Source organism: Salvelinus fontinalis, chromosome 30, assembly GCF_029448725.1.
Source record: "Salvelinus fontinalis isolate EN_2023a chromosome 30, ASM2944872v1, whole genome shotgun sequence".
Lineage (NCBI taxonomy): Eukaryota > Metazoa > Chordata > Actinopteri > Salmoniformes > Salmonidae > Salvelinus > Salvelinus fontinalis.
Genome location: NC_074694.1, coordinates 13,404,549 through 13,419,040, shown reverse-complemented (window position 1 = coordinate 13,419,040; position 14,492 = coordinate 13,404,549). Strand labels below are relative to the sequence as shown.

The following is a 14,492-nucleotide window of genomic DNA, read 5'->3' as shown; positions in this document are numbered from 1 at the left end:
GGTACCGGTAGTTACGAGTACGGCAAACACCTTATCTATTTTCTAGGAGACAGACTGTGAGTCAGTGAGGGTGGTGAAAGGGAAAGAGCCAGGGAGAGAGACTTCAGAAAACAATGTCACAGCCACGGCAGGACCAGGTGTCATCCTTGTTGTCAGCAGCACCAGTATAGGGGACCGTGGCTCAGCATTGTCCAGTTACCTCAGTGATGGCACAAAAGCCACACCCACAATTTATAGAACCGCAAACTCTTGCCAACAAAGTGTTGACGTTTCAAGAGAGATGGTTTCGCGATTTCCCCTGGCTACATTATAATCCATCAATAAAAGGAGTGTTGTGTTTTCACTGGAGCCAAGGGTTTTCAAGCCAGCCATCTTTTGGCCAAAGAGCAGATGCTGCTGCCTTCATTAGTGCAGGATTTAGGAACTGGAGAAAAGCCATTGAAAAATTCACAGCACATCAAAACTGACAAGCCTTCAGAGGCCACACGGATGACAGTGGGAATTTATACCAGCTTTTGAAACTTAGGGCAGAAGAGGATGATTCCATTTTACTGAAGTGGTTAACAGAGCGTACCACAATGTACAAAGGCCCCAAAGCACGGAATGAAATTCTGAACATCAAGGCCAATACAGTCATTCGAGCCATTGCAGCTGAGATTAGGTCTCTTCCGATTGTACAATTTTCAGTAATTGTTGATGGTACTCAAGATGTCTCTGGTGCTGACCAGGAGAGTGTCTGTCTGCGTTATGTTGAGCATGACCTTGTCCCTCACAAGGAGTTTATTGGGCAATACAGGGTGTCGGAGACAACAGGCGAGGGCATTGCGAAAGTGGCAACTGATGTGTTGTTGAGGCTCAATTTGCCCATGTCTGGCTTACGTAGGCAGAGTTACGATGGTGCCTCAAACATGGCAGGAAAATACACAGGTGCACAGGCAATTGTGAGGAGGCAGCAGCCATTAGCCCTCTATGTACATTGTGGAGCACACAGTAAATCTGATTACACAGGCTGGCTGCTCAGCCTCCCCACTGATCCGGGATTCCCTTTCTTGGGTCCATCAGTTAGGTGTCCTCTATGGCCAGTCAGGAAAGTTTAAGAGCATGTTTGAATCAATTGTCACGTCCAAAGATACAAATCTGACACCCTGAAACCCCTATGTCCAACAAGGTTGACTGTGCGAATACTGCTATTAGAGCTGTGCTAGGGCAGTATGAGCGGGTACTAAGCAGCCTAGAGGAGATGGCAAAATCTGCATCCAAGACAGCTTCAACTGCCAGTGGCTTATTCGAGCACTTCAGCAAAGGCAAGACTGTGTTGGGCCTCACACTTGCCTCTGCTGTTCTTGGAGAGCTTGAATGTCTAAACATTTCACTGCAGAAGAAAACTCAGACTGTCTCTGGTATGCAGGCTGCAGTCGAGTGTGTGCGGTCATCTCTTAGGAGCAAGAGAAATGACAAAAGCTACCTTTGACTGTATGAGAAAGCAACAACATTGATTGACTCTATTGAATCTATTGAGACACATTCAAGACGATTTGCTGGCAAAGCAGTGGATCAATATTGGGCAGAATTTTTTTAAGTGTTGGATTGTGTGACGGTTCAGTTTGGCGACCGTTTTGACCAGGACAGTCTAAACGTCCTGCAAAAGTTGGAAAGAACGCTTCTCACGGGGGAGATGGATGAGTCTCTAGATCAGTACCCTGAGCTGAACATAGATTCTCTTTCAGTGCAGATCCCTCTCTTTCACAACAAATACCCCTGTAGCAGCAGTGGAGAGGCAGCAGAGGTCCTCAGGAAGCTTCCAGTGGAGGTGCGGGGGTTGTTTGACCAAGTTGAGGTGCTGATCAGAATTTTGTTTGTGGTGCCAGTATCTTCATGTGAGGTTGAGAGGAGTTTCAGTGCACTCCGCAGGTTGAAGACTTGGCTATGGGCCAGCATGGGCCAAGAGAGACTGAACGGCGTAGTTGTCTGTAATGTACATAAAGACAGGCTGGACAGCCTCAAGAGGGAAAATATCTGCCAGCAATTTGTTGGATCCATTGAAACCCGCAAACATATGATCAGTTCTTTTGTTCAGTAATGTGTATAGCAGTGGTTCTCAACCTTTTTTGGGGTACTGGAACCCTTGCATATTTGAGGCAAGGCAGGCAAGGTTTTGAGCGGTCCTCAGGGACCTCCACCCCCTCTATATTATATGTAAAGTTACTGGAAACCTTGTGGTACTGAATACGTTCATTACACTTTTTGATTTCACGGACCCCTTTCAATTACACCAGGGACCCATGGACCCCTGTTTGAGAACCCCTGGTGTATAGTATGATATTTGTTCTTTTGTTTAGTAGTTTTTAGTACATGACAGTACACTTACTAATTATTTATTTAATGTCATTTTATTTAAAATTGCATACTTTGTGTGACATACTTGTCCATAGCTGCTGTTTGAAGAGTTGAGACACTGACTGAAGGATATTTTGTTTGATTTATTTGGGTTATTCATTGAAGTAGTTATTTTGCTTTTAGAACTGTACTTATTTGTATCTTTTTGTTCTTGTAAAACTATTGTAGTAGACTCAGGCCAGTGGAGACTTTGTGATGGTTCTCAATGGAGATTATTTTAGACGAGATCACACCATGTTCATTGTATTTACAAAACTGCACCCATACAGTGTACACTACCATTGTCACCTACTGTCCTTTCTTGGTATTGCTGGTTGTAAGTACAAATACCTGCATACATACTGGACTGATAAGGAACACTGCTATAACTATTATTATAATGATTTAAACATTTGAACAAGTTGGGACAACCCTTCAGTTAACTACTGTACCTATCAATTATCCAGTAGTAGTGATTATGGTTCCTCAATATACATTTAACATATTGCAACATAGACTATGTGTTACAGCACCTCTTTTGGTGTCCCCCTCAGGAATTGCTCTTGAGAAAATGTCATGTAATTGTCCCCTCCAAAGTTGATATCAGATTTTCGCCCCTGAGGGGGCACACCCAGACATAAGTAAGATGCTGGCACTAAAACTGCACTCAATGAGGGGTATACCGCCATAAACAAACAGGAAAACGCTCATCCAGAGGCAGCGCTCCTAGTGGCCCCAGACTTTAATGCAGGGAAACTTAAATCAGTTTTACCTAATTTCTATCAGCATGCTAAATGTGCAACCAGAAGGGAAAAAAAACTAGACCACCTGTACTCCACACACAGAGACGTGTACAAAGCTCTCCCTCACCCTCCATTTATATCTGACCACAATTCTGTCCTCCTGATTCCTGCTTACAAGCAAAAAGGATCCGCCCCTTTTTCCCCCCATTTTCGCCTAAAATTACATACCCATATCTAACTGCCTGAAGGACCTGAAGCAAGGATATGCATATTCTTGATACCATTCGAAAGGAAACACTTTGTTTGTGGAAATGTGAAATTAATGTAGGAGAATATAACACATTAGGTCTGGTAAAAAATAATACATTTTTTGTACCATCATCTTTGAAATGCAAAAGAAAGGCCATAATGTATTATTCCAGCCCAGGCACAATTTAGATTTTGGCCACTAGATGTCAGCAGTGTATGTGCAAAGTTTTAGACTGATCCAATGGACCATTGCATTTCTGTTTTAATTTTTTAAAATCAAGACTGCCCAAATGTTCTTAATTGGTTAATTAAGACATTTTCAAGTTCATAACTGTGCACTCTCCTCAAACAATAGCATGGTATTCTTCCACTATAATAGCTACTGTAAATTGGACAGTGTAGTTAGATTAACACAAATGTAAGTTTTCTACCAATATGTCTATGTCCTGGGAAATGTTCTTGTTACTTACAATCTCATTAGCCTACGTTAGCTCAACCGCCCTGTAGAGGTTATGTACTTTACACCACTAATAAATAAATGCATAGGCATGTGACATGTAAAGACATGTTAGGAGAAACATTTCAAATCCCAATAGCTTTAGCAATACATTTAACTTGTAAGCTCAATATAGCCTTATTGTAGATGCGTCTTATTGTCTTTGGAGAAGATGTTGCACAATCCTTCATGGAATGGACGGCTGATGTCATCGCCTTACCTGTTGCTTCTTCAAAAACAGTTTCAAACTTAGTGTAAAAAGTATGCAGTATGAATGCAGTAAGTATGAAACTCTGCCACAGCTTCGATTTCTGTCTGTAAATTAAAAGATCTCTACAAATAAAATGTATTATTCATTATTATTACAGACATTTAGTCAGATTACATTGCCAGCCACACACGCGCACACACAGGGGAGATAACAAAATCCAGAATTGACACAACGACGACGCCATTACTTGTATCAAATACAGTGTTTATTGCTTTGAATGGTATATAAAAGTAATAAAAAGCAGAAACCGTGTTATAGTATCTAATGTGCATGTTTGTGTTTGCACCAATTATGTGTTTGTTCAAACAGAGTGGTCTAGAGGGAAAGGGTGCTCCATAGGAAAGGGTGAGGAGAGATAGCAATGGGTGAGATAAGGATTCGGCCGAGGCAAGGCAGGGAATAGCTGAAAGAAGTAAGACCTGTTCAGATAAGTGTTTGATGTGAGGCTTGCTGAAACTGTTGGCTTTCATGGGTGTGTACAGTATAAGAACCTCAGATTTTATCAGACCAATCAAAATCACTCAGGCCCAACTATCCAAAGCCTGATTTGCGATCACCTCAGAATCTTTAGAGAAGAGTATGTGCCTCAAAACAGAGTGGACCTTTGAAACAACACCCCCTTTGAAACCCAGTGGACCATGTCAATGCATCTTAATCTTGATTGTCAGTTTTGTGTGGGATTAACATCGAGTAGAGTTTAGGAAAAGTAGAGTTAGGCGTAGTACAGTCGACTGTGTAGACTAGAGGTTTAGATGGAGTAGAGTTGCTCCTCCACGTCTCCCTCTGACACCTCCCCAAACGTCTCCTGGTTCTCCTACAGCAGCTGGAAGATAGCTGCCAGCTGCTCCCGTTGCACCCTGGGAAAAACACAAAGGTTTACAAATCTGAGTGTCCACTCTGCTGCCCTCACCTGGCCAAGGAAAAATATAAAACACATTGGGACAGGCTGGTTTATATACATCAACTCTAGTCTACATTCATGCACAGATGGTTAACGACAACTGGCTCATGAAAAAAAGTGCAGAACCTAGGTCAGCAAAGCCAGATGATGGTACAGCCCAGACAGAAAAAGCTATTCGGACACTACTTACCTGCAAACTGACATTTCATTTCAGAATTGGTTAAAATTAGGTTACGTTTTAGATTTTGGTTATTTGTTTTGCAGGTCAGCAGTATATTTATAGTCTCTCCCAGCCCAACTCAGCCAAGTGCAGCATGGAGAAACACAACCAACACAGAACAGGGAATATGGTGTGAGTAAAATGGCCACTGAACCAATCTCTAAAAACATATGACCAGGCAGGGTCATGCAATTATCCTACATGCCCTGTTTGGATCAAATCTGAAACAAAAATAAAGTCAATTAATTGTTTAATCTTGATTAACACACCAGCAAGCCAGGTGCAAACTAACTAGCAAAAGGAGTTTGGTAATGCAGTGTACCACTCATTGGTAATGCAGTGTACCACTCATTGGGGAATTGCTATCTGAGTTGTATTAAATGGGGGAAATGTCATCTGGCCTGCAGTCTGAGGTAATCACTAGAGTCACAGGTGAATGTTGGGTCCCAAGCAACACCTCACCTACCATTGGGAAACACCTGATTTGTACTTAACACCTGGGAACCATGGCAACGGCCTCAGGGGAGCTGTGGAGATGGAGCAGGGAAGGGGAGGGGGTTGCATCCATGTGGTGTTGTAGGGATGAAGAATATGGGACGGGTCCTTGAAGGCAGCAGTGTCTGCTGGTCTCTTGAGGAATGGAGTTCCGACATCTGATAGTAGTGTAAGGCCAGGGGACTAGATGGTAGGTTACTAGATGGTAGGTCACTAGAAGACGGTAGGTTACTACATGTCCATGCTAGAAGAGACAATGGGCTTCTCAACTGAATACCTTTGTTTTCTGGTAACAGTTTAATTTAGATTAAGTTTCAAAATCACATCGGAGGTTAGAGTTTAAGCATTGCACATCCATCCGTTTTAGCATGGTCAGGCAATGACGACCCTAATGAATTAGGGCAAATCATACATTCACACTTTTTTTAAATTTTTTTTTATCCCATTTTCTCCCCAATTTTCGTGGTATCCAATCGCTAGTAATTACTACCTTGTCTCATCGCTACAACTCCCGTACGGGCACGGGAGAGACAAAGGTCGAAAGCCATGCGTCCTCCGAAGCACAACCCAACCAGCCGTACTGCTTCTTAACACAGCGCGCCTCCAACCCGGAAGCCAGCCGCACCAATGTGTCGGAGGAAACACCGTGTACCTGGCCCCCCTTGGTTGGAGCGCACTGCGCCCGGCCCGCCACAGGAGTCGCTGGAGCGCGATGAGACAAAGATATCCCTACCGGCCAAACCCTCCCTACCCCGGACGACGCTATGCCAATTGTGCGTCGCCCCACGGACCTCCCGGTCGCGGCCGGCTGCGACAGAGCCTGGGCGCGAACCCAGAGACTCTGGTGGCGCAGTTAGCGCTGCGATACAGTGCCCTAGACCACTGCGCCACCCGGGAGGCCCTATACATTCATACTTTACCATGCTTTTACTACAACCCCTGCATGTCTGTCTGTCTGGTCGGCTTACAGAGAGGTAAAGTCAGTGGTGAACTCTACCCTGCAGAAATAGAGAGCAGGATACAGATGTTAGACAGACACCAGGCCTGGGTGGGTCTCTGAATACAGATGTTACAGACAGACACCAGGCCTGGGTGGGTCTCTGAATACAGATGTTACAGACAGACACCAGGCCTGGGTGGGTGTCTGAATACAGATGTTAGACAGACACCAGGCCTGGGTGGGTGTCTGAATACAGATGTTAGACAGACACCAGGCCTGGTTGAGTCTCTGAATACAAAGCCTGGGTTTCTGCTGGAGTAAAATGAAGCTACCCTCCAACACTGATCCAAGGTCTGATTTGTGTTTCTCCCTCAACTCGTTGGGGGGTTTCCTTCTCTTTCTTTCACCTTGTTTTCGGAGCCCTGGTCAGTCCTAAGTCCCCAGTGGTGCCGTGGATAGAAGTAGTTGCTAAGCAAAATCACCTCACAGAGACAACACTCACTGACGCTTGGAGAAAGGGAGAGGGGTTGTAAGGTAGCAGAGGACACTGGACAGGAGAGGGTTATACTCAGTTGGAAAGACTATTTACAATGGCCGTGTCTGAAATCTGTCTTGTCTACTACATCCGAAATCTACATACTGTGTACTAATCATACTACATAGTATTTAGAACATACTTTTTAGTAACAATGTATGCAGTAAGCAACAAAGATTAAACTTCTAAGCACATTCATACTGAGAAGGCGTCATGTAATGGAAAACGGCGCTTGTTCCCCGCCGCATTCACTATTCGGATAATTAGCTGGTGTCAAACGCATGTGGGTCTCAAAAGACTATTGTCTTCCTCAATAGTGTGGAGCAAATTCTACAAGATGAAAAGCTGAAATTAGTATGCCATCCTGGCCTTTAAAGTTTACTAAATTTTCTAAATCTCACATCCTATAAAACATATTTTGGCATACCCAAAAAGCCTACTATTTAGAACACAAGTATGGGTATTCGGACATGGCCAGTTACTGCTGGTAAGCAGTGGCACTTAAATAAGTGGAAAGGAGAGGAGACTAGGAGAGGAAGCCACGTCAGAGTATTGAGATGCTGCCCAGTCCAGTACAAACCTTTGTTCCTCCTCCAGCTCCTCATCTTCTCCATCTGGCTGGTCCGATGCATTCTGGGGGCGTATTTCATGGGTGCACATTCTGCATCCACTTCTTCCATATCTGCTAAGAGAAAAGACCACCCCTCAGGGAACTGTAGGTGACCAAAGTCTCTTCCTGGAATGTCTACCGGCGCCGAGGCGGGGTTTGAGTTCCAGCACTGTTGGCCAGACTGTCAGAGATGAAGAGAGAGAGGAAGAGAGACAGAGAGAGATGGAAGGCGAAAGTGAGGTTGAGAAACATTGGACTCATGGCCGGCTCCAGGCACAAGCAGCATAAGTGGTCTCTTAGGACCTCCGACCTTATGGCATGGTTTTTGCTCTGACATGCACTGTGTCAACTGTGGGACCTTATATAGACAGGCGTGTGTGCATTTCCAAATCCTGTCCAATCAATGGAATTTACCACAAGTGGAATCCAATCAATTTGTAGAAACATCTCAAAGATGATCAGTGGAAACAGGATGCACCTGAGCTCAATTTCGAGTCTCATAGCAAAGGGTCTGAATAATTATGTAAGGTATCTATTTCATTATTTTTGGCAAAAAAATAAATACGTTTTCGCTTTGTCAGTATGGGGTATTGTGTGTAGATCGAGAAAAAAAAAATCTAATTCAGAATAAGGCTGTAACGTAACAAAATGTAGAAAAAGGGAAGGGGTCTGAATACTTTCCGAATGCACTGTATGTTGTGCTGCTGCAGTGATTTCATGCCAGTCAAAGCTTGTTATGTAAATCAATTATATAGCTCATGTTTTTGACTTCTCCCTTCATCTGCTAGGTGCTGATCCAGTTGTCATAAACGCACTGAAGTCACAGATTCTCTAAGTTCCCAGTTGTTTTGAACGTGGCAATATGTGGTTAGCTGATGTTAAATACCTATCCAGGCATTGTAAGATCCTGCAGGCGTCAGCAATGCCTGGGCAGAGGAACGCACCCACGACATGGTTAGCTGTTACATAAAATACCCAAGGAGGTGCACGTTTTATTTTTTGCCCTAACACCAAACAGCTGAGATCTGTTAGGCGTCAGTGACACCTGGGCAGCGGAAAACGCCCAATGCTTCAGTAAGCTTGACCCTAGCAGCACCAAAACACAGGGACTGAGTATTGGGTGACCATTAAGTTGCAAGCTTCTCACTTACACGTTGCCCTTTCAGTGGACAGTGAGCATGGCATACTTTTGACTGAGAAAATAGCCTATGGGTATAGAGCAGAGGTATTCAATTTTTACCAAGGTCCGGAGCCTGCTCGTTTTCTGTTCCACAAAATTCATTGCACCCACCTAGTGTGCCAGGTTGAAAGCACTGGATTATAAAGCAATGGCACTAATTGAGGTCCAGATCTGTTTGAGTCGAGGGGTATGCAGTGGCTCTCAAACCTCTCATAAACCAAGAGGTTTCAGTTATGTTGTATCCCCAAATGAGCTTACCTGCCTCACCTAGTCAAGAGCTTGATAATGAGTTGACAAGTAGAATCAGGTGTGCTAGCGCTGGAATAGCTCAAATACATAGAACAGATGGAGGTCCCACAGGAAAGGTTTGAGAACCAATGGTATAGAGGAAGCACTGTGTCAAGAACTGGCTTGTGCACAGTTAAGGGTCTCACAATGTCTTTTAAGTACATAAGTCTGTAGACCTATAGACTTTGTGTTTAATGGAGTGCTGATGCCCATATTAAAGCAGCCACATATTTGGTAAATATGGCCATCAGCTTCATTCAAGGTGTGGCAATACAATATTAAACACGGTTTTCCATTTTCATAAGTGTAGAATTGCTAAAATTGTAGTATACTGTAACAACTCATGAGGAATCTAGTTTGAAAATCACTTAATGGGTATTGGCTAGCGGTGTGAAGGAGCCATTACCGATGGGCTCAAGGGCTGTTAGGACAGATCTTGTAACAAAATAGTGAATCAAATAACCACACGTTTATTAGCATTCACCTAAAGCAGTTACAACACATCTTGCGAGGGTACACAAAATCCACAGATTCATTTGTTAAGCTAGTGGAATGCCCTTCATCAAACCCTCCCCTATCGAGCCATAAGACTCTTCCATCAACAATGTACAACCAGCTCACAACAGAGGGACTAAACCACAGTTGGAGGGGGGTTTGGGATAGCCTGGTGGAACAAGCTTGATCGAACAAACGTTAAAACGCGGCGATCAGGCTGGTTCCACCAGGCTAGGGTTTGGATAGAGAGAAAGGGAAAGAGGAGTGTATTTGTACATCAGGAATGGGAAGAGACCATATGAGAACAACACAGGGGGAGAAATGGCGTGATCAGATCTACCACCACAGCTGTGATTGACTCTTACAAACCAGAACAAGGCAAACGGCAGCAGTAGCACCAAGACGAGCGCCGGGCGACAACTGCACCGGGCACTCACAGGGTACCGCAACACCCCCGCCAGCCACTGCACTGCCACCTCACCATCAGCACTGCATCGCACCTTAACAGCTAACCAGCAATACTCAACTGCTACACAACTGCGCCTAATGCACAAAAGATAACAAGAGAGGAGGGTTAGAATTCACAGGAAAGCAAACTTATAACAGATAAACGGCAAGAAAAAATGATCTAGTATACATACATTAGGCAAAAAAAAAGCCATTGCTAGGCAGGTTAACCAATTACATAACACGTGACATTTGATACAATATTGGCTTATTATTGTTCCTTTTCACTTCCCTCTACATGTTACTGGTTTTGCTTAGAAAATAATGGAAACTATTTAGGGGCTAGTTAGTCACTCTCCCTTTGCTAAAATCAACTCTGCAAAAGAAAAAAACACCGTTAACTCAAACCAGAATCTGTCTGTAGAGAATAAAAGACTACTAAATACAGAGAAAAGCTGTAGCTACTTCACCATAAAATGTTTTATTAACAATATCAAATCAAAATGCAACAAACCAGCACTAACAATAAGACAAAATCCAGTATTCACCTCACAAAACCTTCAAACATGTCCTCTACTCTAGTCATGGGAGTTACATCGCCTTGGTAAATATATAGTAGAGTCTTTCTGGGCAACTGAAACCAAATAAATCACTTTAGACCAAGTCACAATAACCTTTTGGTCAGTATTCTGTGGGGCGTAGAGAGGTGTCCACTGGCAGACTTATGATCTGGCTGGCGTCCGCAGAGAAGAAGTCTCCATCGTAGCTCACCTGGAAAGAAAAGACAAGCTGTGTTGGTGGCAGTCAAATGATACGCTGCTAGTTTGAGAACAGTTGATTGTCTAGTTGTGTCAATGTAAAGTCAAATGTACAGATCGACCATTCCATCGAGGACTTGTCGGTTTGTTTTTAAATGGCGATTTAACATGTAAATTGTCCATGTTACTGGTATAGAACTGACCCTTTCCCTTGTGGGTAGGAAATAAGTTCCTAACAGCGTCAGTCGTCTTCACACTCCAAGGGCCCCCAACCCAAAGCTACCTCTCAATATCACAATTGTTTGCTTATTTTTTACTCAGGCATTTATTTGACAACAAACCTTGGGGTCCTCCCTCCTTCACCAATGAGACCACAGACACAGCGGTACAGCCAGCAGAATTCTGTCTGTGGTCCTGTGAAAGTGCCGTACCTCACCACCACCTCACACCTCTCCAACTGACAGCACGGACCATGCGTCGCCATTGACGACCTGCTCCATAGCAACCGCCATCGCACCCACCAACTCAGCAACAGGCAGGTCACATGGGCGGGTCGCGTCACACCACACTAACTGCTCTCACACTGCCATCTCTGCCACACCCCCACCTCTCTGTTTGACAAGAGGACCGCAGCTTGGAGGAGAGAATTCCACATTTAGGTAAACGAATGTTTAATTTTAGCACCCCGCCATAAATATAGCATCTCAAAAATAATAAGCCCATTTTATAAATATTGTAAACAATTTTAGCCTACTTTACTTCTGACCTTCCATGTAGATAAAATCCTAATGTTGGCTGATGTGTCAGTTTGGTTGGATGTAAAACATTGGTAGACACCCACACACTTGAATAAAAGCATTCAAGTGTTCAGATATCCAGCTTTATTTCCCGTCTTTACTTTTGTACCCTGCAACTGCATGTTACTTGATGTGTGTTACTCGTACAGTTTCCCCTGCAACAACCCAAGGTCAGGATTCTGCAGTCTTGACTGGTACGCTGCAACACCGGTGACTAAACAAGACTAAAGTGTCACAGTCAATATCAGACTGTCAAGGCTGCAGAACACTGTCCAACTGCATCTAAACCTGCCCTGTAGTCTTTCCTACACGAACCAAACCATCCTTACATATATGTGATGGTCACACCCCTTCTCCCCTTCCTTGTGTACCGTTTTAATGGCTCCGGTTTGGAGCTGTTGTTACTAAGAGTCGGTTCCGTTGTCCTCGGGGGACTTGGGCAAGCTCTTGGACCTCGACCTGGATTTGGAGCCTCTGTTGGAAGCCGGGCTGCGGGAGTGGGACCTGGAAGCACCACGGGACCTCGATCGAGATGGGGACTTGCTCTTGCGGGGGGTGCGGGACTTGGAACGGGATCTAGAGTAGGAACGAGACCGGGAGCGGCTGTAGTCACGGCCACGGGAGCGGCTCCTGCTCCGGGAACGACTGCGTCTGCGCCGACGGGGGCTGGCCGAACGACTGGGGGGAGAGGAGAAACATGGAGAAATCTTTACCTAGAGAAATGAACAGCAACGTGGGTTAAACAAGTCCCTGTCCTTTTGCTAGACTAATTGGAGATTTGCAACTCACAAACTCAACTGAGAACATGGTACCTAGCTCTCTACAAAAAGTAAACAAACTACTTTGCTAGACAAAAACCCATGCAAATTATTAACTTGCAAACCAGTTAGCTTAGGTTTAAAGTAGCAGTCCAGTGAACAAAAATAAAAATAAAATAAAAAACTCCTACCCAAATAATGTTGACTCATCCTATACTTTTATTTGTGGCCAAGTCATTAATAAAAATTCTAAAACCCCACCTCAAAATTGTACCTCAAACAAAAATGGCCATTTCCTCAGAGGATGATGTCATCCTGAGGATTAGTTTACCAATCTGCGGTCTACTTGCGTTAATATTTTTTATGGCGGTATATGCCCACACTATTCGGTTGGGGTACACCCACACCACTTCAACACGGGAAAGTTACTTTAACATACTGTCAAACTTCAGTTAAAAGCAGTTCTCAGCTGTTAGCAGCCAATAGCCAGGTGACGGTACACATTTTAGCAAATAAAACACCCAGATCGAAATGTATTGTTTACGAGGTGTAATGCTTAATTAAATAATTTAGTAATGACTCAAACTGCAATCCGATTTAAATTGCCAGTAAGAAACTGCTAGCAGAACTGGTAGCTAAATAACAAGCACAAACAGGGCCAATCGCCCTCTAGTGACGAAAGTAAGAACAGACGAAATTGCAGTCAGGATTTTTTCTTCTTCCAGAGACATACGTTACTAAGCCAAAATAAACTTAGCACAGTATGTAAATAATAAGTGCAGGAGATTACAAAATGTATAAAAATGCTGGAAGTGAATGCTGTAATTAAACAATTAAGTGTGCAAATGAGAAAAACCCGTGTGCATTAAGGAAATAGACACCTGGCTCAAATAAATGCCATCTCTAATAAGCGCCTGTTGTGTTCAGTGATTTAAGCAAATAAACGCATGGGTTACTAATTTAAGTTTTACGGTACTTAATTACCATTTTTTTTAAAGGAAAACTACTTCAAATATTTCATAGAAATGTGGAAACACTGGATTTTAATCTTGGTTAACTCAAAATTAAAATGTGTTTGTACCGTCGTTCGATCTGTCAACAGAAGATTAACTTTGACTGAACTTGGCCAAGTTCAGTCATCGTTGCTGTAGTTGCAACAATTGCTAGTTCCGATGTTTTTTTTTAATACAAACTGAACCAATAACTTACCTCCTGCTCCTGCGACCATAGCCTCCGTGCCTCCTTGGAGGTCCACCGCCGCCTCGGCGTCCGAAGTGAGAGTCTGGTGGACGGCCATAGCGCGCCATCTGGACTCGCAGTTCCCGCCCGTCAAGCAAGGCCCCGTCCATCGCGTCCATTGCGTCTTCAGCGTCGCGGTTATCGTGGAACCGCACGAAAGCGAACCCGCGGCTCTCCTTAGTGTACCGATCGCGGGGGATGTACACGTCTCCCACCCGGCCGTACTTCTCGAAAACTCGTCGTAGTGTCTCAGGAGAAGTTCGGTAGGTGAGATTGTCCACTTTGAGCGAGGTCATACCCTCGACATCGGGCGGGGGCCTTCCGTAGCTCATCTTTGTTCCTCAAATTGAAACAGCCAGACGATTAAAAATCGAAAACAGACAGTACGGAACTTGTTTTCCGATTAAAACTTTTATTTTTGGTCAAATTCGATGTTGTTTTGCCGATTTCCAAGCCTACCTCACACACGGTTCTCTCAACTCCTTGCACATGAAATGGCGGCGCCAGAGCTTCCTTTTTCTGTGTGGGCGGGTTCAGAACTACTCCCGGTGCCCTACAGTGCCCCATAGAGGACTGGAGTAGTACAACAGTTAACGCTCACTGATCATGTCAAGGTGGAAATAGCAACATTGTTCAAGTGTATTTTACGCCTGCTACGTTAGGTTAGACAAAAACATACATTTTGCACATTATA

The 14,492-nt window shown here is 44.0% G+C and overlaps 1 protein-coding gene across 2 annotated transcripts; it reads right to left on the bottom strand.

Annotated features, from left to right (window-relative positions):
• Window positions 1–9,758: 9,758 nt before the first annotated feature.
• LOC129828655 (serine/arginine-rich splicing factor 2-like) lies at window positions 9,759–14,334 on the bottom strand. Of its 2 annotated transcripts, XR_008755267.1 has the most exons (4): window positions 13,769–14,334; window positions 12,173–12,479; window positions 10,921–11,017; window positions 9,759–10,342 (listed from the first exon to the last, which is right to left on the bottom strand). XR_008755267.1 is itself a non-coding variant. In XM_055889761.1 (3 exons), exons 1-2 carry the CDS (start codon window positions 14,128–14,130, stop codon window positions 12,206–12,208), a joined length of 636 nt encoding a protein of 211 aa, XP_055745736.1. In that variant the 5' UTR covers window positions 14,131–14,334; the 3' UTR covers window positions 9,759–11,017; window positions 12,173–12,205. The 2 variants fall into 2 exon arrangements, 1 of the variants encoding a protein (XP_055745736.1); XM_055889761.1 differs by having other exon boundaries at window positions 9,759–11,017.
• Between the last annotated feature and the right edge of the window lie 158 nt (window positions 14,335–14,492).